This window comes from Cryptomeria japonica, chromosome 11, assembly GCF_030272615.1.
Source record: "Cryptomeria japonica chromosome 11, Sugi_1.0, whole genome shotgun sequence".
NCBI classification, from domain to species: Eukaryota; Viridiplantae; Streptophyta; class Pinopsida; order Cupressales; family Cupressaceae; genus Cryptomeria; species Cryptomeria japonica.
Window position 1 is genome coordinate 154043933 of NC_081415.1, and position 27045 is coordinate 154070977.

At 33.1% G+C, this 27045-nt stretch overlaps 1 protein-coding gene and 1 long non-coding RNA gene across 7 annotated transcripts in view; one reads left to right on the top strand and one right to left on the bottom strand.

Annotated features, from left to right (window-relative positions):
• Window positions 1–541: 541 nt before the first annotated feature.
• On the bottom strand, window positions 542–26519 carry LOC131066100 (ankyrin repeat-containing protein ITN1). Of its 6 annotated transcripts, XM_059213811.1 has the most exons (6): window positions 26229–26518; window positions 25877–25945; window positions 25648–25774; window positions 24842–25504; window positions 24278–24732; window positions 1058–1657 (listed from the first exon to the last, which is right to left on the bottom strand). In XM_059213811.1, exons 4-6 carry the CDS (start codon window positions 25485–25487, stop codon window positions 1424–1426), a joined length of 1335 nt encoding a protein of 444 aa, XP_059069794.1. In that variant the 5' UTR covers window positions 25488–25504; window positions 25648–25774; window positions 25877–25945; window positions 26229–26518; the 3' UTR covers window positions 1058–1423. The 6 variants fall into 6 exon arrangements, with proteins under 6 accessions (XP_059069797.1, XP_059069795.1, XP_059069794.1 ...); XM_059213814.1 differs by lacking the exons at window positions 1058–1657; window positions 25877–25945 and adding an exon at window positions 542–1042 and having other exon boundaries at window positions 26229–26516; XM_059213812.1 differs by lacking the exon at window positions 25877–25945 and having other exon boundaries at window positions 1057–1657; window positions 25674–25774; window positions 26229–26519.
• Window positions 11890–27045, top strand: part of LOC131066101 (uncharacterized) — a 31130-nt gene continuing 15974 nt past the window's right edge. The window contains exons 1-8 of the long non-coding RNA XR_009359347.1: window positions 11890–16682; window positions 18361–18398; window positions 19123–19151; window positions 20125–20328; window positions 20435–20578; window positions 20843–20977; window positions 21118–21200; window positions 21300–22972. This is a non-coding gene — a long non-coding RNA (uncharacterized LOC131066101). The remainder of the gene's footprint in view (window positions 16683–18360; window positions 18399–19122; window positions 19152–20124; window positions 20329–20434; window positions 20579–20842; window positions 20978–21117; window positions 21201–21299; window positions 22973–27045) is intronic.

Consider the following 27045-nt stretch of genomic DNA (forward strand, 5'->3'; position numbering starts at 1 on the left):
ACCAGCACTAAAACCAGCAGCAAAGAAAAAGACAACGAGAGGCCAGCAAGAAATTGGCCCCAAGCTCAACATTACAAGTTAATTAAAAACTTTTAATGGATTCCTCAGCATTCTTGATTTCTAATATATTTCATATCCACTAGAATTATAACTAACATAATTAAAATTAAATTTGAGTTTACTTTTTAAAATAAATATTTGTTGAATATTGATGAACGGATTTTAAAATAAATATTTGTTGAATATTGATGAACGGATTTTAAAATAAATATTTATTGACTATTGATGAACGGATAATTTAATTGTTTAATTAAATACAAATTATAATAAATTTAATTTTTTTTATTGATTAAGGTATATGATTTTAAATGATCATAAAATAAAAAATAACAAAATGAAATAAGTAAAAAATAAACCTTTTAATTCATTTGAAAGTACAATTCTTTTAAAGCAAAAGTGGCAAGCCACTATAATTTTATATATTTAATAGTAAATAGAACAAAAACCTGGTTTAGGCAACATTTACAATAGATGGACCCTCTTTACAATTTCAATAGATAGAATCCCTTTACAATTGGATAGATAGATCCCCTTTACAATTTCAAGAGACATACCCCTTTACATTTACAATATACAGATCCCTATACATTTGAAATATTCCCCTTAGGCACTATTGGGATGAAAGGTATATTATACATAATTACACCAATAAGTAATGTCAAGACGCATATATAATGGTCATCTCTCAAGAACCTTTGTTTCCATCGAAAATATATTCTTCGACCTATATATACAACTAAACCCACTATTACCCATATTATGCCTCTTCCATAGTAATTAAAAGCACTTAAGCATGGAAATAAAGGGAGAAATGGGAAAAAAATAGGAATAGAGTACCATACATAAATCCACATGTAATCTGGATCACCTTTGGAGATTTCTTTTGAACGCAAGTATCTCCTCCGCCCAATGAGGAATCCAAGCCGTACTATCACCACTATCAAAACTATAAAAAATGTAGTGGTCGTCCAATAAAAGAAAACTGTGATTTCAGCAACAAATAGTATTAGGAGAGTCCAAAGGTAGCTTTTGTCTTCTTTGAAGATGTATTTCTTGGAACAAAGAATCATTATTCTTATCCAGATTTGAACAATTATCACCATATTCAAAATAATGGTTGCTACAACTATATGGTCTGGTGACACCGCCACAAAGATGTATCCTCCAAATGCTAGCAACAAAGATATTAAAGCAATCCATAATGCAGTGAGAGAGCTATCAAGGAGAAGGGGGTCTTCTTGTTTACCATAAAGTGCATACATTATCAAAACTGCTGATGAAATTGAGCTACAAAATGCTAATGCAACACAAATCAGTGTAAACTGTACTGAAGCATCATATGACATATATTCTTTGTGTTCCTTTAGGAGAGTGAAAGCTGCATGAAAAGCAACAAAGCATCATATGACATATATTCTTTGTGTTCCTTTAGGAGAGTGAAAGCTGCATGAAAAGCTGTTGCTGCAATCAACACTGCATTTACTGAAATAATTTGGGCTTTCCACATTGATTGTTTAGTCATGAAGGAGTGCTCACTTGTGTCATGTGTCTCTTTCGGTGTACTATGTGCACCATTTATTTTTAGCAGCCATATAATCTATAAAAAAAAACCACATCTTTTAAATCAAAAGGAATTTATTTCCATTCAAGGTATTCATATAGATGAGGAAGAGTGTAAAATTGACTTTAAATGTAGATCATTTTAAGTTTAAATTAAAGTAAAAATGCTTGAAAATTGATATTTTCTACACACAATTTTTAAAGAAAATGAACTTTTATAATCTCAATATAAGATGTGAACAATATTTGAATCTCTTAATTAAATTAAATTTAAATCTGAAACATTCATATGGAATCATTGGCGGTTTAATTTAGTGTCTAGTTCATTGCATGAGATTGATGAAGTAGGTTAAGGTTTAAGAAGGGCAATTTATTAATGTGAACCTTTATGTTTCAAATAATTATTAGTCTATGTATAGGCGGAGACTTACGTTTTCCCCTCAACAAAATGCAATTTAACTGATCTCGAAAACCCACGCCAATAGCAAATGAATGTCTATCTTATGATTTGAACTGACTTTTCATATCAAATTTTCACTGATATTTTCTTTTTTCTCACTGGTCAGTCTTAATTTTGCTGGGGCTTTTGGACATTTTCTATTAAAAAAAAATCAGTCTTAATGTTTTCTGTTAATGACATCGGTATTAGTTTGCTTTGAAACTCACGTTACAAAATATAAGCCAGTTTTCAAGAGAACAAAATTAGTGGAATGTAGTTACAACAGTAAAAAACATGCACTTTGATGTGGCTTTCTAAGAACAGTTCTTATGCATCGGCATCTGAATACATGCATTAAAATTGAGGGTGTTGAATCTAATCTCCATCTTTTTATGCTTTTGAAGATGACCATTCCCAGTTGAATGAAAGAAACAAATTTTAACACGGAGGACAAAGGAGCAGAGAGAAAGGACGCCGTTTTGTTCGAGGAAAATGATAGTTATATACTAGTTTTCATGCTCCACGTATCTCTAAACGGCCAGCCTTAAACAACACACACACACTAAGCGCTGACGGCTTAGGTGTGCAGGACAATGGACCCACTTTGTCAGACCTTTTCTGTTCCCTGTCAATCAACGTTTCCGTTTTTAAATTCTTTTGTAACCCGTTAACTTCCTCCGTTTTCGTTATCTTTTTCTATTTACGTTTGCTTTTCCCGATATCGTAGCAGTTCGTTTCCTTCGATTTGAAGGATTCTTCTTTTTAGTTCCTCCGCGTAGAAAATTACATGATGAAAATCGAAATAGAATTAACCGTGTAGAAAATAAATAATGTTACCAAAAACTTTCAAAATGGTTGTTTGTGAAAGTGTCATAGAAGCCGCTGCAAAACAATTTATATTGTTTTAACCCACATTCATACGAGATTGAAATAAGTAGAATAAATGTCTATTAATGCTTATAGAACAACCAAATTTCACTAGATCAAAGACTTTTCTACGGGCGGAGACTTAAACGATAATTACAAAGGTTTTTTAAATTTTCCTAGCCCAACAACGCTTCAATTACAATTAATTAAATTTAATAATAAATATATATATATAAGAATTTTATTTAATTTACCGAGTAAAAAAAAGAATTTTATTTAATTTTATTTCTTAAAATATTTATTATGTATTTTTATTTTTATATAGTTATAACACGACATATTATTGTTTTAAAATAGAACTCTTTTATGTTATATTATAAATTTAAACATAAAAAATCATAATTAAATATTACTTTTAAAATTAGATGTTATTTTGTTTAATATGTACATATAAGTTTAATTTTTAAATATTAATTCTATCAGTTGTAAATTTATACTTATATTAAAAAATTATTACATTAGAAAAATATATAATAGTAATTAGTATAGATAAATTATAATATAAGACGACTTCATCAAAGCTAAGATTAACATAACTATTTTAAAAAGTAACTCTTCAAAATTAAAATAAATTAATCTTTGACCAAAGTTTTCTTTTGTTGTAAATTTCTCTTCTCCAACCTATTTTATAATTGAGCATTTATAAGAATTCATGATTTTATTTTCAACTATACTTTAAAATCACTTCATGATTTTATTTTCAACTATACTTTAAAATCCCTTAAACGTTTATTGCAAGGACAAACTCAAATCCAACTCCTCCTAGGGCTTTAACTATCAAAATTAAAATCAACTAATAATTTTATGAAGACTATTTACTAATAAATTATTTTCTCGTCAATATTTAATAAATAAATATTGTAAGGAAAAACATCAACTTTGACTATGCTAGTAATAGTTGTGCCTAGTAATAATCTAATTTGTAGCCAAGGTCAATCCTAATAGCTATAATCTCCACCAACTCAATAAAATTATGATATGTTTACCTTGCAAGAATATCTATTGATCTCATTAATGAAAGATATTTAACTACCCAGAGCATTACATTGCATCGTATATGATTTTTCTTGTAATCTCATGAACAAATCCCTAAATTCATTCATAATTGTAATATGATGAACAAATCCCACTTTTTAAGATTTCCAAGTTTTATATAAAAAATTTAATATGTGTTTGACAACATAGAAGCATTCCAATTTTTTAAAGATAATTTTTAATATTCACCTAATAATATAATAACCCATTGATATCCATTATTTATTTAAGAGGTGAAGTATGGTTATAGTCTAATAAGAGGATTCATTATTGCTTGATATTTTGATTTAATAAAATTCAAACTATAAACACCTAAAATTTACACTCAATTTTTTGGCAATTTTTTCCTCTTCCTCCAATCTCTTACTAAATTCCTTCATTTTTTACTTTTCTATTCATAAAATAACATTTCTCTATTTAATTAATATCCCTTCATCTAACATTTAATTTAATAATTTTTCATTATTTAATAAATGTTTTCTCCTAGAAATATGTAATTAAATGTCATTGTTTAATGTTTCATATCCTTCCCACCTAAATTAAATAAGTGTGCCGAATTATCTAGTTTTTGATATTCATTTTGATTTTAAATAAATTATTGTATCTCCCAAACATGCTAAGTGGCACCTCGAGTTGTTGTCTCTCCCCTTGCCACATATCTATACCTTGGACATGTCACATGTCCTCCCTCATAACGTCCTACCCTCTACTTGGCCCGACCTTCTAACCTCTTGGACACATGCCCATTTCCTCATCCTTGAGGAATCAAATTCAAGGGCTAAGATCCATAAACAAGGGTGTGCAACAAAAACAAATAAGACCTAAGGAAGCAAAAATATCACTTTAGATCTATTTAACAAAATTTAGAGCTATAGTGTTACTTATGGAGAGTGAGTGAAGATGCATGTTGTGAGTGACTAAGTCATTTTTCTTTTCCTTTTCAACAACCATACAAATTTTGTTGGCAACATCATCATCTAAGGACATATTTTTATAATTTTAGACATTAATAAGCCTATCCTCATGAATAGTGAACCATCATATGTTAATTATGAGACCTTTATATGTGATTTAAACCTATATGAGACATATGATCCTTTGTGTTTAAAGCATAAAAACTCTCCACCTTAGGAGAAGGGGACACATTAATAGCTACAATTAAATATCGAGATCCAAGTGTTGAAGCTTTAAAACAACCAATTTCAAGGGACATATGCTTTCAAGAGGGATCCTTTTGGGCTATCTCTCATAGAATACTTTCTTGTGTATGTAGGCCTAGATTCCCCTAATTCCATAGAGTAGTGGTGGATTGTTTCTTGACTAGTCATTTGCATTTGAAGTAATCAACAATAATGTGTCTAGTTTTAAAACACCTACAGTAATACAAAAAGGTGGTTATTCATATTCCAAAAGTTGGGTCCAAATTTAATCAACTATTTTTAAGTGATGTGTATTGGAAGGGTTTTGGAGATTTCTAGATCAACCAAAATGTTAGCAAAATCCGTGTGAAGTAAATTAGAAGACTTTTTTTCTACCACTAAAAAATTTACCAACATATTGGCAATTGCTTCAAAACAAGATTCACAATATAATTGGAGTGGAAGATTAGGGAGTTGAACTAACATAGACACAACAAATAAATATTTTGAGGTGGGGTTAAAATTTGGGTGTGAATTTTTAAGCATAAGCATGTGTTGATCCTGTCTTTAGAGATTATTATAGCATTTTTTTGTGATCAAAAACCAAAATTAAATTACCATGCGTGCAAGGATGCATTATCGTAGGTGTTTAAAAACTAGTCATGCATTATTGCTAATTTCCTCAAACATGAATGGCTATTCAAGAAACACACCATCACTACTCTGTGGAGTTGGGGGAATCTAGGCATACATACACAAGATAGTATTCTATGAGAGATGGCCCAAAAGGATCCTTCTTAGAAGGAAATATCTCTTGAAATTGGTAGTCTTAAAGCTTCAATCCATGACTCTACATCTTTAATCATAGCTATTAATGGGCATTGTTCTCCTCATATAGAATATTAATGCTTCAAACACAAAATATTGTATGTCTAATATAGGTTTAAATCACACAAAGGTTTTAGAAGTAAGATATAATGGTTCACTAGTTCATGAAGATGGGCATATTAATCCCTCAAATTCTAAATTTGTGTCCTTCCATGATGGGATTGCGAACAAAATCTAAATGGTTGTTGAAAGAAAAGAAAAATGATTTAGCCACCCAAAACATGCATCTTTATTCATAATCCATAACTAACATTACGGCTTTGAATTTTTTAGATAGATCTAAGGTGTCTTTTTTGCTTCATATGGTATTTTTGGCTATTGTTACACACCCTTGTTTATGGATCTAACACATCATTTTAATTTTCTTCTTTCTATATAATTGGTGTGATCCACATGATTATAATTTATTTGTAAAAAATACTCTTCAAAATAAATTAATTATTAAATAATTTTATCATTAACTTAAATAACTCTTCAATAAATTAAATAATGCAAATATAAATTTTGATGGAAGATCTTAATAAAATCCTTAGAATAGAGGATATTTTATTTTTGTCAAGTATAAAGTGGGCCACTTGATTTAATGGCAAAGTCCACGTTGTAGGCACTTACATGGTGCCAAGTTCAAATACTCTACAATGCAAAAGAAAAACGATATAAAGAATGAGACCATAATATAATTTTTTTCCATATTTCAACTAATATAAGAAGAAAACATAATAAGGTTGAAGTATTCAAATTTCCACAAGGAATATCATGAAGGATATAAAGGCCATTATGACATGGACTACATGGAGGAATCAAGGGTTGAGATTGAATTTGATTCCTTTGGATGAAGAAATGGACATGCATCCAAGAGGTTAGGAGGTTGGACCAATTAGAGGGTAGGAGATTATGAGGGAGGAAATGGGACATGGAGTGGCAAGGGGAGTGGAAACCTATCAAGGTGCCACTTGACATGTTTGGGAGATTTCTAACAATTTAAATTAATTAATATTCATATGCATTTTAATCTCAAATGAAATAAATGGAGGTATTTATTTAATTTAGGTGGGAAGGATATGAAATATTAATTAAATGAGATTTAATAAATGTAGAGGAGTGAATATTGATTAAATAATGAGAGATTATTTAATTAAATGATGGATGAAGGGATAGTAATTAAATAATAAAATATTATTTAATTAAAATTGATATGCCGATGTTAGGTGTTTATAATTTAAATTCTATTAAACTAAATTATTAAATAATAATGACGATTCCTTTATTAAACCATTACATTATTAAGTGAATATTAATTTTTATTCCAAATAAATATGGAATGCGCCTCTATCATTAAACATATACTATAATTTTAATAAAAAAATTGGAAAGCTTAGAAAGGAGATTTGTTGGTAAATCATTAGATTATAATTGTGAATCATTTTACATTGCACACCATGCAATATAATGCTACTAAGACAAAATATTTTTAAAAATATTTTAAACTTATATGTAAATACTAAATAATAAACATCTAATTTTTTAAGTAACATTTAATTATGAATTTAATGTTTAAATTTTTAATATTTATGTATATGTCAAAATTTACAATAATTACATAAAAAGATGCTCTATTTTAAAATAACAATAAGTCACAAATTGACATGTTATAACTAATGATTAAAAAAAAATTGAAATATTATAATTATATATAAAACCCCCCCCAAAAAAATATTTAAATAATAATAATTTAACATTCTTGATAATTGATATTAAAAAATTTATATTATTTCAAAACTATTCATTTAAAATTTCACGAAACGCCTAAGTAGATGGCTTTATTTAAACACTATATATTAGCGTTCAATGTTATGGACTTTCCTCATCACGGAAGTCTTTATATCTGTGTTATATTATTAGTTCCTGCCTGGAGGAAACTATAGCCAAGACTTCTAATGATAAACAGTGATTAATCTTTCTTCTTTCACCCAATCAACATATCAACATGCCATAAAACTTTGCATAGTTTTATTTTCCATTATATTGCTATCAAGAAGTTGCTCATTTTTTGGAAATTTTTGTGCTGTTATTATTATCTTAAATACATATTTTATGTTTAACTTATATTTTTTATAATTTAATCGTCTTAAATTAAGACAATAGAACACAACTTTCCCCAAAATAAAACTTCTTTCTCTCTTTGCATCTAACTCAACTCATCAACAGAGCATTTGTCTCTGCTCGCCCAACGGCAGAGGCATCAACTAGCAGTTATCAATGGCAGGAAGGATCAGTATGTGATTAATTTTATCTCCAAACTCTGCCCATATTTTCCCATCATCTTCAGTATCCAGGACACTGCAATTTGATTAGGGGTTTTCCAGTGGACGGCACCAGCATAGCTACAATCTCCTTCGTGGCAAACATAGTGCAGATCTGGTTTTCCTGGGTTTTTTCTGTCATTTTACAGAATTTTTTTTGACTGTTCAGCAGGATTAACAACATTTTCTTTGGTATCCAGGAGCTTTCCGTTGAATTTCTCAGCGAAGGAAGGAACCCTTTGTGCCGCCTGCTAGGGTTCATAGACCCAGAGAAGCTAGTGCCATTTATAATATGGCTTCTCCAGGTCTCTCCGCCCTAGCAGGCTGCACAAAGGGTTCCTTCCTTCGCTGAGAAATTCAACGACTGGAAAATCAAAATAGCACTTTTTTGTTTTTCTTGACTTTAACCAGACTCTTCATCTCCTTTTTGTGATGACAATGATCTATTCTTTGACTGCTGCGATTTATTGTGATATGGACTTTTCTTAGATTGATAGCTTCAATGAAATACTTTCAAATGGCTTTGGTGATGGCTTCAAAACATACGACCTCAATATCTTTCCAAATTTTGTTGTACAGGGCAACGATCTCTATGATTTCTCTCACTTTGCTAGAGACAACCCCTTATTACATGTTGGCAGTAGAACTCTAATGGATACAGGATTTTTCAAACACAAGCCTTTCAAAAAAACAAACACCAACGGATACTAGTACTGCTATCACAAAATCTGCAAGAGATGTGCTGATGATAACAGAGGACTTCTTGCGCTTGAAGGAGGAGGGGATACCACTATGTGTATAGACTATGAACACTTAACAATTTTTTGAGATCATCTAAACACAACGATCTTTAACTCCCAACAATACAACCGACCAGGCTCTGATACCACATCCTTAGCCTCTTTCACAATGGCTTGATTAAAACTATGACTTAAAACCTTCGATCTCCTTTATCTTTGGCAGGGAATCTTGAACAATTGCTACAACCAATCATACACTTTTCTTTTTTCTTTGAACTTGGTGACTTCATCATACAAAAGGACAATGATCTCAACTTTTCTTTGGTTACTTTTGACAGATCAGCATGCCTTTACTCTCCAGGCCCACGTGCATTTTCTTTTGCATTTGTCTTTTACAAATCTTGTGGCTTTACAAATCTTCAATCTTCTTCTTAAATATTGTCATTTTTAATAGCTATGGCTGTGTTAACAAGCTTTGACTGTCTTTTCTGTGATTTACCTTTTCTGGCAGCTACACGTGGCTTCACACTTGCATGATTTTGTTGATCACTGTAGGGATCGATCTTCTATAGCTGTTGCTGTACCAAATATTGACTTTGCCTTCAACAAATAGTTCTTTAACACACTACTACGAACTCTTCTACAAATCCTCTGTGAACTTCCTTACACAACAACCTCTTGTACATGCTACTAATTAACAACCACAAAATCTCTTCCATTTTAGAGAAACATTGAACATGACAACTTTGTACCTTTTTTAATGTCCACTAGTGACATCTTTCACTACTACAGCAGTTTAAAGCAGCGATATTTTACCCCCTTCACCTTATGTTGATACAAACAGATTTATATTAGACAAAATAAAGTATTGCATCGATTGACTGAGCTTCTGCAACCACATATTTATGCACTATATATGAAAGCTGCGATTACAGCTGGGGAAAACCCTAAATTTTTCATTCTCTTCAAAATTAGGTAGGCACACTACAGTGAGACACACTACACAATCGAGATCTTCATTCTAGGAATTATTACCTAGGCAAGGTCATAGAAAATATAGACTCTCTTTCTCTTCTTTAGGGTTAGGACGTTGATTGCCCATTCAACTTCAAATTTGAGAAACGTTTTTCCTCTATTTGAATTACTAGTTTCAAAATTCGGATCTTTTTGAAAAAGATTTGGAAGTAGAGGCATATTTATGAGATACACTTCTAGGAAGGATATAAATTGATAAGCCTTCTATCTTTTCTATTGTTTTTCTTTTATCTTTTATTTAGGGGGATACATGTTGGTAAAATTTATATTTGATACCGATTACCAAGTAGGCAGTGGAGGTGAAAGATGAGATCTTCTTCATCAGCAGAGATGTTTGCTCCTTTTAGAGTGGGTCTCAAGTAGTTTGGCCATTCCCACACGATCTGAGGCTTGTAAAAACTTTAAAAATTTGAGGATATGTTTTCAATGTTGCATGATTGTTAAATGGGCTTACAAAAACAACTGCTTAAGCTTTTTTGCAACTACAAACTTTTTAAATCTTTCTTTATGATAAATTCAGCATGTACAACTTGAAATGCTGGAATGAAAATAACATACCCATTTAGTTTTAGAAGCTTATTTCTTAAGATTCATACAGTACTAACTAAAAATAGCTTACAAATCTCTTTAATCAATCCATTTCATACACTTGATATGCATTGATGGCACGCCTCTCAATTCAATGAATATCTTCTGCTAAACTAATGAAACACAAGAACTAGAGGAGAGATTTCAAAACAGAAAGATCACTGCTTTTGGTTCTAGATTTCGCCAGTGACCTTCACCTTGAGATGCAATATAGTTGGTCATTAGAGTGTCCTATGGAGGAGTCCATGGTCCTGTTTCCAACCCAACTTTCAAACAGCATGGAGATAGAGCATTTTTTTGTACTTTATTTATCAAGACATGATGTAGCTATTAGTCAAATGAAAACTGAAACAAGTACACCACACCTTATGCATTCCCCTTAACCATATTGAGCTAGATGTAACCTCTGACATGTCTGACAAACTCAGGCAACACAAATTAAGAGAGTAGACTCTGTTGAATGCTCAATGTATTGTTCAGGCCCCAGCTCTTTCTGGCAGCTTATAGCACTCACATTATTTTCTTCACCTTTATAAACATTAATGTGTTGTTCAGCCCCAGCTAATTTATTTGTGCTCTGATGCATTTCTATTGTAAACTTCAGAATATTCTACATAATTTAAAGTTAAGAAAATAATGTTATGTTTTATTTAATATTAAAGTTCAGCATCTCTAATAGTTTTAGAGAATACAAGGTAGTTTTTTAAGTTACTGTCAAACAAAATATAGTGAGTAAAAGCTCCTTGTTCAGTTTTACTTTACAAGGTAGTTTTTAAATTTATAAATGGGAAAGGGCGGACTCCAATACCATGTTTTGAGGATCTGTTTGCTAATGTCCCGTCAACAAATGTATGAGGCCTATTTACCACTCCTTATATGTCACCAGTCTGGGGATGGAAAGCCATTTAGAATTAGGAATCTATCAAGAAGAATCTCTCCACATTTGGATAGATTTTTTTAAAGATAAATACCTCAGTTTATTTTCCTTTAGAACTATTTAAATTCATTTTATTTTATTTACATGACATATTTATTTTATTTTATATACTTAGAGTTATTTTCAAATTGTTTTATTTACTTAATGGTTATATTAAGCTACCTTAGAATTATTTAGAGATTACTTTCTTTGTATTTACTAAAGAGTTATTTTATTTTATTTACTTTATAGTGTTTTTTCATAAATATATGTCAGCTCTTTAAAAGTTTTTGTTAAGACACTCATGTCATTACATTCCATGCCTTGCTGCCATTGTATTTCCACCTCTTGGCATAATAAATGCACCTCCAGCCAGTAAATATTTATCTCCAAGTTAGCAAGAGTTCTACTACTATAGGGTGTTTTGTTTTCTTTGTTTTGTGGGACTCCATAAGGAGACAAACCCCCAACATGTCCTTGTGGCATTGTATGTATTGCATCTCCATCATCTACAACCACTCTTTAAGGAAATAATCTGCCACCCATTCAAATGAAGGATACACCTTCTTAATCTCTAGAACTTTTACATTTTGTTTCTTGTATCCTCCTGTGCCTATAGGGATCCAATTTCACAACAGTGTTTGTTTCCCTTCATCAATGGTGGTTTGCTCCAACCTGACAAAAAACATTGGTCTATCCCTTATTCGTATTTAATCAAAATATAACTATAGTAGGAAACCTATCCACTCAAATTCTAGACCTATTGCCACTTTACATAAATCCATCTAGAATATAGTTCTTCTGCCTACATCCCCATGATCCATTGAAAAAGTGTATCAATGATACATATCATATGTTCACAGATCCTCAAACACCCCTAATGTCCTCAAACAGTCAGTAAATGAACTCCAATAGGTATGCATATTCCCACCCATATCCCAACCAAACCATGTGAAAATAATTTTATTTCAAAGTTCAAAACCCACATTGGTTGTATACTAAATCTTCCTTCTTCAAGAATCCTTTGTGGCTACTTCACAAAAAAAGATATTATAAATAGGTCATCTATCTTCCCACATGCACCATTCAGAAAATGGTATCAATAGGAACTCCATACCCACATACATCCATCCCAGCATTTTTCATGGCGAAATAGGTCATCTATCTTCCCACATGCCCCATTCAGAAAATGGTATCAGTAGGAACTCCATACCCACATACATCCATCCCAGCATTTTTCATGGCCCTTGTCACCAAATTTTCATGCATCCTTGAACATTCACTTAGCCAAAAATTGACTTTTACTCCCAATAGCATCCATGTAATCACCACTTCCAAGAAACTGATCTATAATATGCAGGGCGTCTACCTCCATGTTGAGCCCTTGATGCATGATTTTCTACACTCCATGAGTATGAATGCCCAAATGACTCAAGAGTGCACCTATTTGAATACTTATAGATACAATTGGGTAACTACAAAATCAAAATTCTGCTCAAATATGTTATAACTTATCTTACTCCAAATGAACCCAGAATCCGTTGTAGAGAGCACACCTATTGCATCACCTCCTTTAGTTTCTCCATTCATGTCCCATGGATTCCCTTCATACAGTTCACATGCTTCTTCCACTACCATCCACATGGGATTCTTCCTAGTAGACCCAGGAAAGACCCTCAAACCATCCATCATTGGAACAAATAGAAAGGAGGGAAAAAGGTGAAGATTGGTGTGAAAATGTCTATAGGAATTCTTTGAGAATCTCAACGAGTAAGGCTAGCAAAAAAACTGCCTCTTGATAGGATCCTGATTAGTGAATCCTCTTTTCAGCTGTGTTTTATAGAGACAACTATTTCAAACCATGCAAATTTGAACCTTGATTGAAATCTTAATCTTCCATTTCCATGTTCCTTGAGTATCTCTTAATTTTATCTCCACTACTTGACTTGCAATTATATGTTTTGTCTATTAGTTCATAGTCACATGAATTTATCCTTTTGTACTTGAACTTAATTCAAACTATGTATATGTTTTTAATCTTGACTTTTTTAAAGAAAAAAGAAAACAGAATAAGAAATTCAACACTTACAACACCTTTTCTTCCCTGTGCTAATGCTACCTGGAATACAATCTACCTAGAAAATATTAATGTAAAACCATTCCTTACACAATTAAATTCAGAAATAACATGTATCAATTACAGAGTTAGTTTTTGATAGCTTAAAAACAATCGAGGGAACATATTTGTGTGAAGGTGCTAATATGTATTCTCTTGTAGAACAGGTTGAGGAATGTTTGGAACTTGAGAATGATAGGGTTTCCAATTATTTGCATAACAACAATGAGCAGAAGTTATTAAATGTGAACATTTAGGATTGACAATTAACTATGAGGTGTTCAATGATCATAGAACATAGGGATATTAGCTACAATCTTCTCCTCATTTTTTTTTGGCAGAAAGAAAAAAATGAATTACTGACTCATTATAAGGACCAAATTTTGAAATTGGATTCTAGTCTCCGGGACTTGCTTAGGGCTGACAAGGTATAGATTTGACTTAGCTCCAGAAACTTACTGATTTGCTAGGATGTGACATTTTTTTTTGTTTATGTCAGCCACCTATATTGAACAGTGCCCATAATTTGGTTTCTATTATAGAAAGATGATGTTTCAAGGATGTTTAGACTATTTCATAAAATATAGCAAGTCTTGAATCCAATCACATTTCCTTTCTTTTATAAACATTCTTTTGGACTGTCTTTTATTATGTTTAGACATCCTGCCTAGTGCAAAGATTTTCTAGCTGTCTTGTTTGTATTTTTCAGTTTCTCAGTGTAGAAGGAACAACACTTTTTAAACAGGTAGAAGATGCAGCAGCTAATATTGCAATGTTTCTATCTATAATCTTAAATTGATTTATTAATAACAGTTAAAACATAGTTTCAATTTAGTTATAGAAATAATGCCCATCAGCTATTTGGAAGACTAATAGTGGTTTTGTGACATGTTTATGTAAACTTGCATGACTTGCATGTTCTTCAGCAAGGGAGAAGGGATACCAGTGGAACTCGGGATCAGGTAAAGTTTTTTCCTTCCTTTTTTAGTTCACCTTACGCTAGTATTACACTAATAGAAGGCACACAATCTTCTATAACATATTTTTCAATTATGTCAAGCTTAAACTGTTGGCATTTGTCATTGATGTCAACTAGATTCATTAAGTCTCATCCTTTCAGATTTCAATCAGCCTCATACATATAGATGGTATAAACAGTGATATACATCTTTGAAATGCGTCATACTATTTGTTGTTAAATATTGGATTGCGGAGATATATTAACTTAATTATAAGACCTGTATGAGATTAATGAGATTGAAGTATTTTTATGTATTTGTTCTCTGTGTTGGGTTCAAACTTCTCTTCCCATGAGCAAATCTGGAATATACATATATACACTTGTTTGTAATCAACTTATTGATGTCGGAACTAAGCCTGTGTATCAGAGAAATGAATAATCAGATATCTAAATCATATTAAAATAATTCTTATGGTTGGTTACAACTGAAGCAGTTATAACTTCTTTATTTGTTGAGATTAAGTAATCTATTTGTTAGTGGGATAGTTATAATTGGCCACCGATTTGTGGAGGTTATGTTTGATGGAACATTTATTTTTGTTTTAATTGAGTCTCCTTTCATCGATATAGACTTTTATAAAAAGAAGACATCATAATAAAAAGAAACATGATGGAATAGAAGTTGGGATAGTTGATAGTTGTCAGTTATAGTTTGTTGCAACTTATTAGTAATTTATTAATAGATTGCAGTTGGCCGGTTCACTTCATATATTTTATTTATACATTCCTTTATTGAAAAATGTGTTGAGAATGTGGAAACTCGATAGAAAGAGTATGTTAGTATTTTAAAAGATTTTTGTGAAAAATAAGTATTGGAGACGTGAGAGAAAAAAACCAACATTTATATAAATGCTGAGTGATATGAAGTCAGAAAACTTTAGGTAAACAGTGAATTCTAATACTGAAATGAAAAGCATCTTGGCAATCAATAAAAGTGTACAAAGTGAAAAGAGGAGAACATATCACAAACAGGAGACGTGAAGGGTAACATTCCAGATTTCAGTGACTTAGATGTAAGTTTGAGATTTATCTCAGTATATCCAGGTATTCACATATATAAGAATTATATTTGATTCAGTCATTACTCTTGAATTATGACAGAGTTTAAAAGATGACCTGTTCCAAATTTTAGTCCTCTTCTTTTGAGTTGTAACAGATTTTTTATGGCAATTACTGTTATTGTGATTCATTGAATACATTGTGAAGTTAAATAACTCTTAGAACTCTCAGACATGCAGAATTACTTTGAGAATCTGACATGATAAATCAGTCTCATTTGGAAGATTCTTGAAAATATTTGGGATTTGTTTTGTTACAGATTTCTATTGATATTGGACATCTACTCTCAGATTTGAACTTATGATTTTTAGTATTCTCCAGTCTTGTCAAAAAATTTATTATATCAGATTAACAAAGGTTCATTGTTTTGAAAAAGAGTTAAAGCAGTGTTGATTGGAGTGATTTGCAGATCTCACTCAGTATTTAAGCACACAGAGATGCATTAATTTCAGTGCAGATCTGATTCAGATTCATAACATTCTTCTCTGCAGATTTGTTTCAGATATACAGAGGTATCTTGACAATGTCATTTCATCAACATAATTTTTTATGGCCTACTAGGATATATGTTAGTACCAAAAACTGACTTTTATGTAGTTTAGGTGTTCAATTGATTCGGGTTGATAGATAAACACAATTTTTGTGCATGTAGAAGTTAAAATAATTCAAATGCTGGTGAACCTCAAAACTCACAACTTTTGTCTTATAAAGCATGCAAGAAAAAATCTCTCTTAGACAACCAAACAATATAATCTAGCGTGCTTAAATTTTGTTTAAATTTCTTAGTGAGAACAAAAACCATGTTAATGGGAACTGTACCATGGAAGGGAATTTTACTGCCAAGACAATAGACCTGGTATTATCATCTAACCAGCTGACTAGCCTTTTTGTATATCAATTATCATTTGACAAAAGTTAATTATTGGCGAGGGAAAAAGTTTTATAGTGTTTCTTGTCTGAAAATTGTTATTTCTGGACTTGTTTTGACAGTTTATCTCCCTATGCTTATTATGCTATCTAATGAAACTGATTTGTTTGTGCTTCTATGATTATCAACCCTGTATTTATGCTTGATTTGTTGTTTGATGGAGTTCTCTAAATTGTAGTCCCTATTCATCTTGGAATTGTTTATGCCTTGTGTACCCTTCTATCACCTTCTACACAAATTTTTAATCTGATCTTGATGTTTGAGGATGTATTATTACTAGCGACCTTCTAAATGCAGACTGAATGCAGAAACAGACAACAAATTAAATCTTTCGCTTGTCTTTTGGTATTCCCTCATTCCTATGTACACAGAAATAGAAATCACTATGATGGTTGCTTGTATTGTAGAAATCTTTCTAGGCATGCTCTCCTACTTCTATAATCTGCCCTTTCATGACTATATATTCAGTTTAACCTTGTGTCTATTAGTGTGAACCTCTAGTGGATTGTTTCTTTTCAAATAGGACCATTATGCTCCTTGGATTTGGGATTACTACTTTTGTTGGGATGTAGCTTTTCATTGTCCATAATTGTGCTACTGTCTTTGTTCTTTTAAAAGACCTCATAACTTGTATCTTCTATTACTCAATGATGGTACAAAGGAATGCTTATTCTTTTAATAAATGCTAACTTCATATGGGACTGGTTGTGACAATCTTGATCATGAAGGAATAGAAATCTTATACCTTTGTCTTTCTTGTGTCTTTGACCATCTCTTCTCATACCACAAGCTGTGTCACCCATTTATTTACCAAGTGACTATATCAATGGCTACTCATGATGGTGATTTTGTATCTAATCAATGGCTGCTCCTTGAGGACTGTAGAACAGTGCTATGCCTTTGAAAGACTGACATATGCACTTGTGAATGTCATCTTTCCGTCTTTTACAATTTTCATTGTCTTTACCTTACTATGTTTTTTAAGAGACTGTTATCACTGGTCTGAAAATGAAGATGTCACTGCTCGTTCGTCTTGGATAAAACACTGAGAGTCTCTGTTCTTTGTATCTTTTGGAATTTGATCTTGAAGGCTTCCTATATTGGTTGTAGCTTCCTCTATCAAATCAAAATTTCTCTTTGACTGTTTCATCCCTTTGTTTCTTTACCAAGTTATGCACTTTCTTTGGGGTATGGACTGATTTGTGTGGTTGTCTTAGACTCGGGACTATTTTTCTATTTATTGTTTCATTGAAGTTTGATCCGTGAAAGGCCTACTCTAATGTCTTTGTGCTCATTCCTGGACTTTGACAATAACTATCAATCTTTCTCTTCCATTGGGACCACAACCTTTTGACTCTTTGACTATCCTTTGTTGTGTCTTGGATGGACTATCTTCTCAACAAACCCATCTCTATCACTGTACTTTCTATCCACCCTAATGACTAAGATGTGTCTTCCTAGTCAAGGGGTTGTCTTAATAACTGTCTCAATCTAGAACTTGGATCTTTTATTATCTTTTGCACTTTTACTTACTGATTATCTTCCTTTTTCTCTCTTGATTCACATCCTTATTATGTAAAGGACTCACTTCTATTTTGCATTGCAGATTTTTTGTCGATTCTCTAAGCTTCAAATATTATTAAGGTGAAGAATCTATGGTGAAGATTTTTGTTGATTCTCTAGGCATCATTTCTTGAAAAGTTCCATTCAAGATTATCACTAAATTTACAATGTTGCACTTTATCGACTTACTGTTATGCTTTGGTATTACATAGATACCAATAGAAGGTATACTTTTTCCTCTTCCTTTCTTTTTTCTTATATCAATCAGACAGTATATCCTTCCAAATCTATTTAAGCTTCAATACCTAAGTGAATTAGATGCAGCTGAATATGAGGAGAGTGAAGCCCTTACTCATTGCTAAAGGAAGTTTAGCTCGAGTGTAATTGCCTTACTGTCAAAATTTTACATCACTATAATTATTTATTTTATCTTCATTATTTTGTCTTAGTATTAGAATCTCTGATAAGTGCTTATATTTTGGTTTCTCTTCTCTGGAAAATACAGGAGTGTAATCTTGATGTTCTAGATATATTTGAAGGCATCAACAATTATATCGATGATTTTAAAATGATGGATGAAATTACTAGTAGGAGCTGTTGTGAATTGAAACACTAGCCTATATGATTTTGATTTGTTTGGAATTGTTTTTCAGGCTTTCTTTATTGAATAATATGCTATAAATTACTTTCAAGATTGGAAAGAGTTGGTTTTAGAATCCATTCTAAGTGTTTGATGAAATTTAGTTAGCAAGAGCACGGTTTGAATTTGCAGACTGATGACTTTCACTTGTTTTGCATTGAACAGGTTCACGTTGAGGATTAGAATCAGACCATGTAGGTGCCCCATTCACAAACATAAATGTATCATTCAAAAAATTTGTACATTCTCTTTATGTTGCATAGTGCCAGATAGATATTGTAAGGTTTTGTCTAAGAAACACGTAGTTCTATTTTCAGGGCAACGGAAAGTTTGTTCAATACAAAAACACAAAATGGATGGCAATGGTCACATGTTCTCAACCGTTATTGAGATTTATAACTCACTACTAAACCAAAGGGTGTTTTGAGACCCAAGATTTTGAAGGGTAAAATTATTCTTTAAAGGGTGCTAGCTCAATGGAAGAACGTCTGCTTTACAAGCAGAAGGATGGGGGTTCAATTCCACCGTGCCCTAACATAAATTAATCAATGATATTGTAGTTTATATTTAACGATATTGATTTATCTGAATAGTGAGCTATTTTTTTTTATTATTCATTGTTTTATATCATCTCTTGAGAGATAAAAGTGGTATTCTTTGTAATGAAAATATTTTTATCTTCTTAAGACAGACAGTAAGTGGGATTAAAGACATATTTGTCCTCTATAAAGACAATATGTTTTTTATTATAGATATAGTCTCTATAGAGACAAAAATATTATTGTCTCTCAAGAGACAATAATATTGGTGTTTTTTATTGTCTTTATAAAGACAATTTTTTAAGACAATATTTTAAGACACTCGCTTAAAGACAATATTTAAGACGATACACAAATTTTATTTTGTCTCAAGTTAAGACAATTCACTCAAGAATTGTCTCAAATATTGTCTTAAAACCCCCCTCTATGTAGTAGTGAGGGCAAATTGTCAGGAGGAAGATGCGTGGCCTGCATCCAAAATAGAACACATGCCTTGTCTATGTTTCAACATTTTCCATTATAGTTATTACATCCCTCAAAATTCTTTTGAGACACACCATTTTCAGTGGGGCAGCGGCACCTCTGAGACAGAGTAATAAACTAAGAATATTGTTTGCGTCGTTTGCAGGTAACAATCCTGGGATTCAACAAGTGATCAATACTACAGTTGTAGCAGAAGCATAACCATACCTAGTTGGAGAAGATGCGTAAGCAAGGGCATTCATCGCTAAGGTCAGATACGGATCAATACCCAGCAGCACACTGTATAGTTCATTCCATTGATTTTTCAATTGGAGGACGTGTTAAATTCAAGAGCATAATAGGTGGCATGGTTAGCATCCATTTATTATTATTCTTACCCAATCTTTTTGCAACCCCAGTTGGCATTACTTTTCATCTGCGCATATAATCGTTGTTCAATCTTTGGCTCCTCTCAGATCTGTATATTTTATTTCCCATGGCACCTCCAAGAAAATTTAGCAAGAAAAGGAGAAGGGATGGTGGTTTTGCAACAGAAGCCTCCATGAACAATACTGAGTCAGACTGGTGGGAGGAGGTCTCTCACAAGCTCTCTACTACAGGTATTACTATTTATTATGTATCAGTATTCATTACCAGCTCCCCTTATTTAATAGTAGATTATGAAGAAATGTGTATTGTTTGTTTCGATGGTTATCTGTGTCTGTGGTTTCATGACTTATCTCAAAATTGAGCTTGTCATGGGTGATTCCCTTTGTTGTTTTAATATGAAAAATGATTGATCGGTTAAGAAGATTTTAGTTAACAACCAGTCCTAGAGAACGAAATGCGGTGGATAATGTTTAGAACTGTTTCCACATCTCCAGAGGCTGCAGAGCCCATCAAAGCAGAGTCCTGATGGTTGCTTCAAACAGATGGCGACCCAGAAAAGACTTGCAGAGATCAGATCTATGGAAAATCGAGTACGAGCGTGAGAAACAAAGCATGCAAACATATGGATAGTAAGTTTTCGTTATGGGCATGTTACAGTTTTTTAATTTGACTTCTTCATGATTATTTATAATTTTTGATGGGCAACATGCTTTTCCCCAGCGATCTTTTTTTCTTTTTCCAATCTTAAAAATCTTCGGTAAAATTGCAGGCACGCATTCCCCATTCTAGGTAGCTGTGGCCTGCAAGGGCTTTGCGTGGCATTTGGTTGAGGAGAAAGTGTGCTCACTGCAGGTATCACTCCCACCCGACTCATCAATTGCCACATCCATTGCAGTGTAATAAAATAAATAAATCCACTCCTTCTGAAACAAAACCACTATGCGCGGGCAGGTTCTGATTGATAAAAGGAAGACATACTTCTAGGCAATCTCGAAGAGGATTAAAGAGAACGACAAACATTTTAGGTATGATTTCCTTAGTAAATTTAGGGTTTCTTTACGGTTTCTGAAATTGCATCTGGAGTTTTCTCCGCCTTGCTCTGACACGCAAAATTCTTGGGCTGATTCACTCCTTCCTCTGGACCAAAGCCTCTCAAGAAAATTACATCCCCTCTTTTGAAAATTGAAAGCCCAAATAAATCCCTCAAAGCATTTAGGGTTTTTTATGGTTTCTGAAATTGCATCTGGAGTTTTCTCCGCCTTGCTCTGACATGCAAAATTCTTGGGCTGATTCGCAGACCATCAGCTTACAAATTCCCGCCATGCGGCAAGTATATGGTTTATTTTGCATTTTGCAATTTTTCCCCCTTGTTTTCTATATGTTTTTTTTAGCGTGCTTTATAATTGAGTATTTGTTTACTTGAAATGGAAGAAATCGGGTGTTTTAAACTTGCTAGTCACATTGCAGATGTGTGCATATTTTGATTGGGTGTTTGAGTTTGTCTTTAGGATTTTTCCCTGTTTTCTATCCAACTTCTCTTAGAGCTCTCTGTAATTCCATGATATTGTGATTTACTTCCAACGGAAAAAGTGATTTGATTGGGAACCATCAACCAAGTAGTCATATTGATAGTTGGGGACACACCTTATAGCATAAGATGTTTCATTTTTTACTTTCAAAATCATGCCCAGACCATTGTTCCCAAATTTACCACTCTTTTAAATTTAGTGTTGTGGAATGGAGTTGAATTGGTAACCAACCTCTGACATAGAACCTGCTCTGGAATAAATTCTCAAATGAATTGGCCACTTTCCAAATATTTCTAACAAATATGGTTTCAAGGAATTCCAAATCTTGGCTGCAAAGTAAAAAATTTGAAGTTTATATAAACTGTGAAAGAGCAGAAACAGTAGGAGGCATTGGTGTTTGAACAAATAAAAAGATTAGAATGTCAAGTCCTACTAAAAGGAAAGCTATAAAGTTTAGGGGAATTAGATGTTAAAGTGTCAGGTTGCTCCCTCAAATAACATCGTTATCCAACATCAGAGCTCATTTTCTGTATCTATTGATATGATGGGGTGGAAATTGATATGATAAGAGTGGATAGAATTTGAAATGTCGAACTAAGATGAATTCTTAATGTCATACTTTACGTACTAATTTTTAGGATATGATTTCTTATCATATATGTATGTACTGTATTGACAAAACTCTTGGCATTTTTGCTGGTCATATATGGACATATTACAATTGATCAAGGTTAGCCTATGAAAAGTAATATCCTGGAATTAATAGTCCTTGTGCAATGCTGCTTTTTGGATGCATATTTTATCATATTTGTTTGCAGCTAATGAAAGCTAATCTGTAAATTGTTTTGGTCTTTAAATAAGAGTCCATGATTCTTGCAATAAAGCCAAAATGCTCTGAATTTTTTATTCATGGTCTGTCAAGCAGTAATATTAAGAATTTGATCTTAGATGCAAATTGTGTGAAGTATCTTGATTTAAGCTTTTTTATATGCTCCAATGCTTGGTATCTCCCTCCTGCCCCCAACCAAGTGAAAATCATGGCAAATGGCATTATAGATTGAGAGAGTAAATACCGGAACATCAAGCGGCTGTGAGGTACAAATTCTTTCTATATTTCTTTATACAGTTTATTTGGTCTCTAGTCAATTTGAAATTGCTCTCATAAAATATGATTATTCAATGGGGTTGTTACTTTTCAATCCCTATCAACAAACATGTTCCATTAGGTGATTCATGTACATTTTAGTGTTTTGTTTTGTAAGTTGCAAACTGCAACAATACAGTAGATAGTTTCTCTTTTTAATAAATGTTCATGCCTATTCAGAAGCACAGAGTCAATGTGTTCAATGATAGTTTTGTAGTTAGAGAAATGGAGCTAAAGTTAGTTCTTATAAACTAATTCTGTAGTGGCAATGCAAACGGATCCACAAACGGGTAAAGTTTGGATAAAGAGTCTTCGGATGCTTCGCCTACAGTTGAATATCATATTTACATAAACACATCAGACAACACCAATACCAAAACTGTTTTCCCAGCCTCTGGCAGGAACTTCGCTGCTCTGCAGAGCAGCTCTGGTTCCATTGGTCAAGGTATATTTATAGGACATTTAATTTCCTTATATGAACCCGCACTGAATGTGGGACTAAAAAAACAAGCCTAAAAGACACTTTGCATCAAGAGGACTCTTGAATCGAGAAGCAAACTGCTACCGGAACAGGAGGGGCAAACGGCAAATGAAAACGGAGGACAAAAAACGTTACAGAAACGGAATCGTGGAAAGGACAAGGAACGGAAACATGAGATAAAGTGGGCCCGGCCACCTAAGCTGTCAGCTTAGTGTGTAATTTGATGTCTTTAAATTCTAATTTGTTGTAAAATCTAGTTTTAAAATACAGTTGGCTAACGTGTCCTATCACATGAAGTTCATCCTTAGTAACCTAAACAAATTTCAATATAACTCTCACATGTTCTCCTTGACACGTGTGAGAAAAGTGGTACAGCGAATGGCTAAAGCTGTAGTAAATTCTACAACAAAACCAAATAAGTAATACTGTGTCAAAGTGACCCTAACAAATATCAGCATCAATATTATTACTATGAACTTTTAAGCATTGTAACATAAATTTGAAAATCAATTAAAAGGGATCTAAAAGTTACTCTGAACATTGGAACCGGTGACAATAAGGTGAAATTCAGATAAATTATGCAGATTATAACCTAGTTCGTGCAATCTTAGAATAAAATACAAACATACTAAAGTTCACAGATTTCAGTCAATGAAATATATGTAAAAAGTCTCTGGAATAAAACAGTACAGAATATATCTGGATTCAAAAACAAAGAAAGGTGCATTAAATTAACATAGAAGCAGGAACTATGCAAAATAAATGAATCACTTACTCCTTCGAAAAGGCGTTCGTCTGTGTCCATGTTGTCCAGCGCTATGTCCAATGGCGTCTTCCCTCGGTTGTCAGCTTCATTGATCAGCCTCTTTGATATCACCAAGAACATCAAGGTTTTTATGCGTCTCCCAATTTTGTCAAAAATTTGTACTGCATTTTCAATCACCAGGTGAAAAGCATTTCTTCCCTCGTTGTCTCCAATTACTATGCAGTCTTTGGCATATTTTAATATCTCTCTCACTAAATCAACGTTGCCTTCTTTGACTGCTAGATGAAGCGCTGATTGGTGATTGTTGTCCACTGTATAACAGGAAGACGTGTCTTTCTCTAAAATAATTTTTGCAATATGTGATATACCTTTAAGACAGGCAGCATAATGTAGGGGTGTTCTGCGTAAATAGTCAGCTTGTTTAAGAAGGTCCGGCTTAGCAGCGATGAGCTTCTTGAGCACTTCTGCACAATTCGAAAGATACCCATTATAAAGGAGATACAAAGATACCCATTCTAGAGGAGATAGCGTCTCTAGGATTTTATAAAAAATTAAATGATGCTTAAAGGATACCTTTGCGTCTACGATATACCGCACAGTGCACAAGCGTTTGGCCATCTGTCCTCCAGTAGTGCTGTGGAAGTGTTAAAGGCAAAAGTTCTGCAACGATTTTCTCATGACCTTCCTCAACAGCTTTGAACAACGCAGTCTCACCGACAACATTGGTGATATTTGGCAGATCAGTTTCAGCGGCATCACTGATGATTTTTTGTGGGTCAGCTTCACTGGCATCGGTGATTTCACCGCCATCATTGATGACATTTTGCAGATCAGTATCACCAGCATCATTGACAATACTATGCGGAGTATCTCTTGTATCGCTGATGATATTTTGCAGCTCAATTTCACTTTGCGGAGGGCGATCACGTTCCAATAAAACCTCGATTACTTGGCGATGACCTCCAATTGCAGCTTCGTGAAAGGCGGTGTTACCTTTTTCATTTTTAACCCTTAGATATCCACGAATTGCTTGGTTACCTGCACCATTCATCAGCTGAAGCAGCTTGTTCACAACATTCACATGGCCATGATATGCTGCCAAGTGAAGTGCCGTATCTCCTGTGGGCGTAACCTCTTGGAGAATGTTGCACCTACCTTCCAACTTTGTAAGCAACTTCACATCGCCTGATGCAACCGCTGCATATAATTCTGGCTCCATTCAGGACACACTTCTCTCTGTCCAACAGAAAAAAATTTAATTAAATCAACAAAAGTAAAAAGAACGTAACCTTAATCAGGGAAAAAAAACCTAGAAACCATAAGTTATATTATTAAAATTTCAAGAAAAGAGTGAAGATGTTTTGTTTCCTGTTACTTACTCTTTAGTGTCAAACCTGTCTCACGCCTGAAAACATGCAAAATTCACCGTCCAACAGTTTTGCAATTGCCAGAATTGCTGAAAAGCAAATTAGTGATTACTGAAATGGCTGAAAACATTCCTTGCACCTGTAAAACAAAAAAACAAAAACTCTCTTTATTCGGCTATTCATGTTCTTTGTTTTATTCGGCGGAACTACAAAGAAATCCGTCCAGCCGTAAATGCTCTACCCTTAAGTATAGATAACTGTAACTGAATGCATAATTTCTGAATGCATTGATTCCATCCGCCTCCGCCTCCTGTAGACAAATTATGAAAATCTTAAAAATTGGGCCGACGACCATAGGCAAAAATAAATCAGGGCTATGAAAAAGAGGAACAGGAATGGTATCAACCATTTAGGCAATATATTACCTCTAATACTGGTTGCCTTTCAGTAACAAAACCTTAGGCTAGCAGTATTTCCTTGGTAATTATATAGGTTTCTACTGCAATGGGATATGACTTAAAGCTCATAAAAGAGTCATACAGCAAGCAATATAAAAAATTCAAAGTGTGGGTCAAATTTTAGTTGATACACACCTTAGATGCTAACAGTCATCTCCATAGCAGTTACCTCCTGTAGTGCTTCCATTGCAACCAAATAAGCTTCCTAATGCCTCTGTGAAGCTTTCTGCACGCCCTAGGGTCTAGTCTCCAGTATTTTTAACCTTATTTTCAAGTTGAAACATACAAATTGAAAGAGATTGTTCACTTGAAAGTTCGTCTTCAAACGACCCCTCTCCTACTCTGGATCACCTGTTTAAAACAAATGGGTAAATAGACTGAGCCGTGAATGCAACTTGCTTAAAATTATCCACGCCGTTTGAGTTGCTGTTTTGTACGAGGTTTGTTAGTTTCAATAGTACAAAACAGCAACTCAAACGGCCACATATAAATTTGAGATTTGAGATAATTTTAAGCGTAATATTTGTGATTTGACAAGAAAACCATCATTCCATTCTTTTAATATACGTTACATCTTTTGGAGAAGCCTATCATTCCATTCCTTTAATGATATTCAACGAAGGTTATACGTTACTTCATTTCTGCATGTCTGCTCACACCGTACGCGTGATTGTTTTTAATGTAATTTGGTAACCACCATCACTCCCTCCATGTTCTGCTAAGTGCTAAATATGTGCAGGTTACACAAAACGTGACAGAATTATTTGAAAATTCAGGTTGGTCTTCACGGGCTTTCCTTTACGAAATTGTGAGGCTTGTTGGGCGTTTTTTTTTTCTTAATGAATTTTGATATCTATTCTTTACTGTGTATATACAGATAGTTTTGTATGTATATTTTTATGGCTTTTAACCTATATTTATATGGTAATAGTACTCACTTATTGTAGGATGA

Coding starts and splice junctions, on each gene's coding strand:
- LOC131066100 (XM_059213812.1), bottom strand. CDS start 25,487: ATGGAGCCAGAATTATATGCAGCGGTTGCATCAGGCGATGTGAAGTTG. Junction 24,733..24,841: donor GGTATATCGTAGACGCAAAG/GTATCCTTTAAG, acceptor CGAATTGTGCAG/AAGTGCTCAAGAAGCTCATC. Junction 1,658..24,277: donor ACGAACGCCTTTTCGAAGGA/GTAAGTGATTCA, acceptor TTTTTTTTATAG/ATTATATGGCTGCTAAAAAT.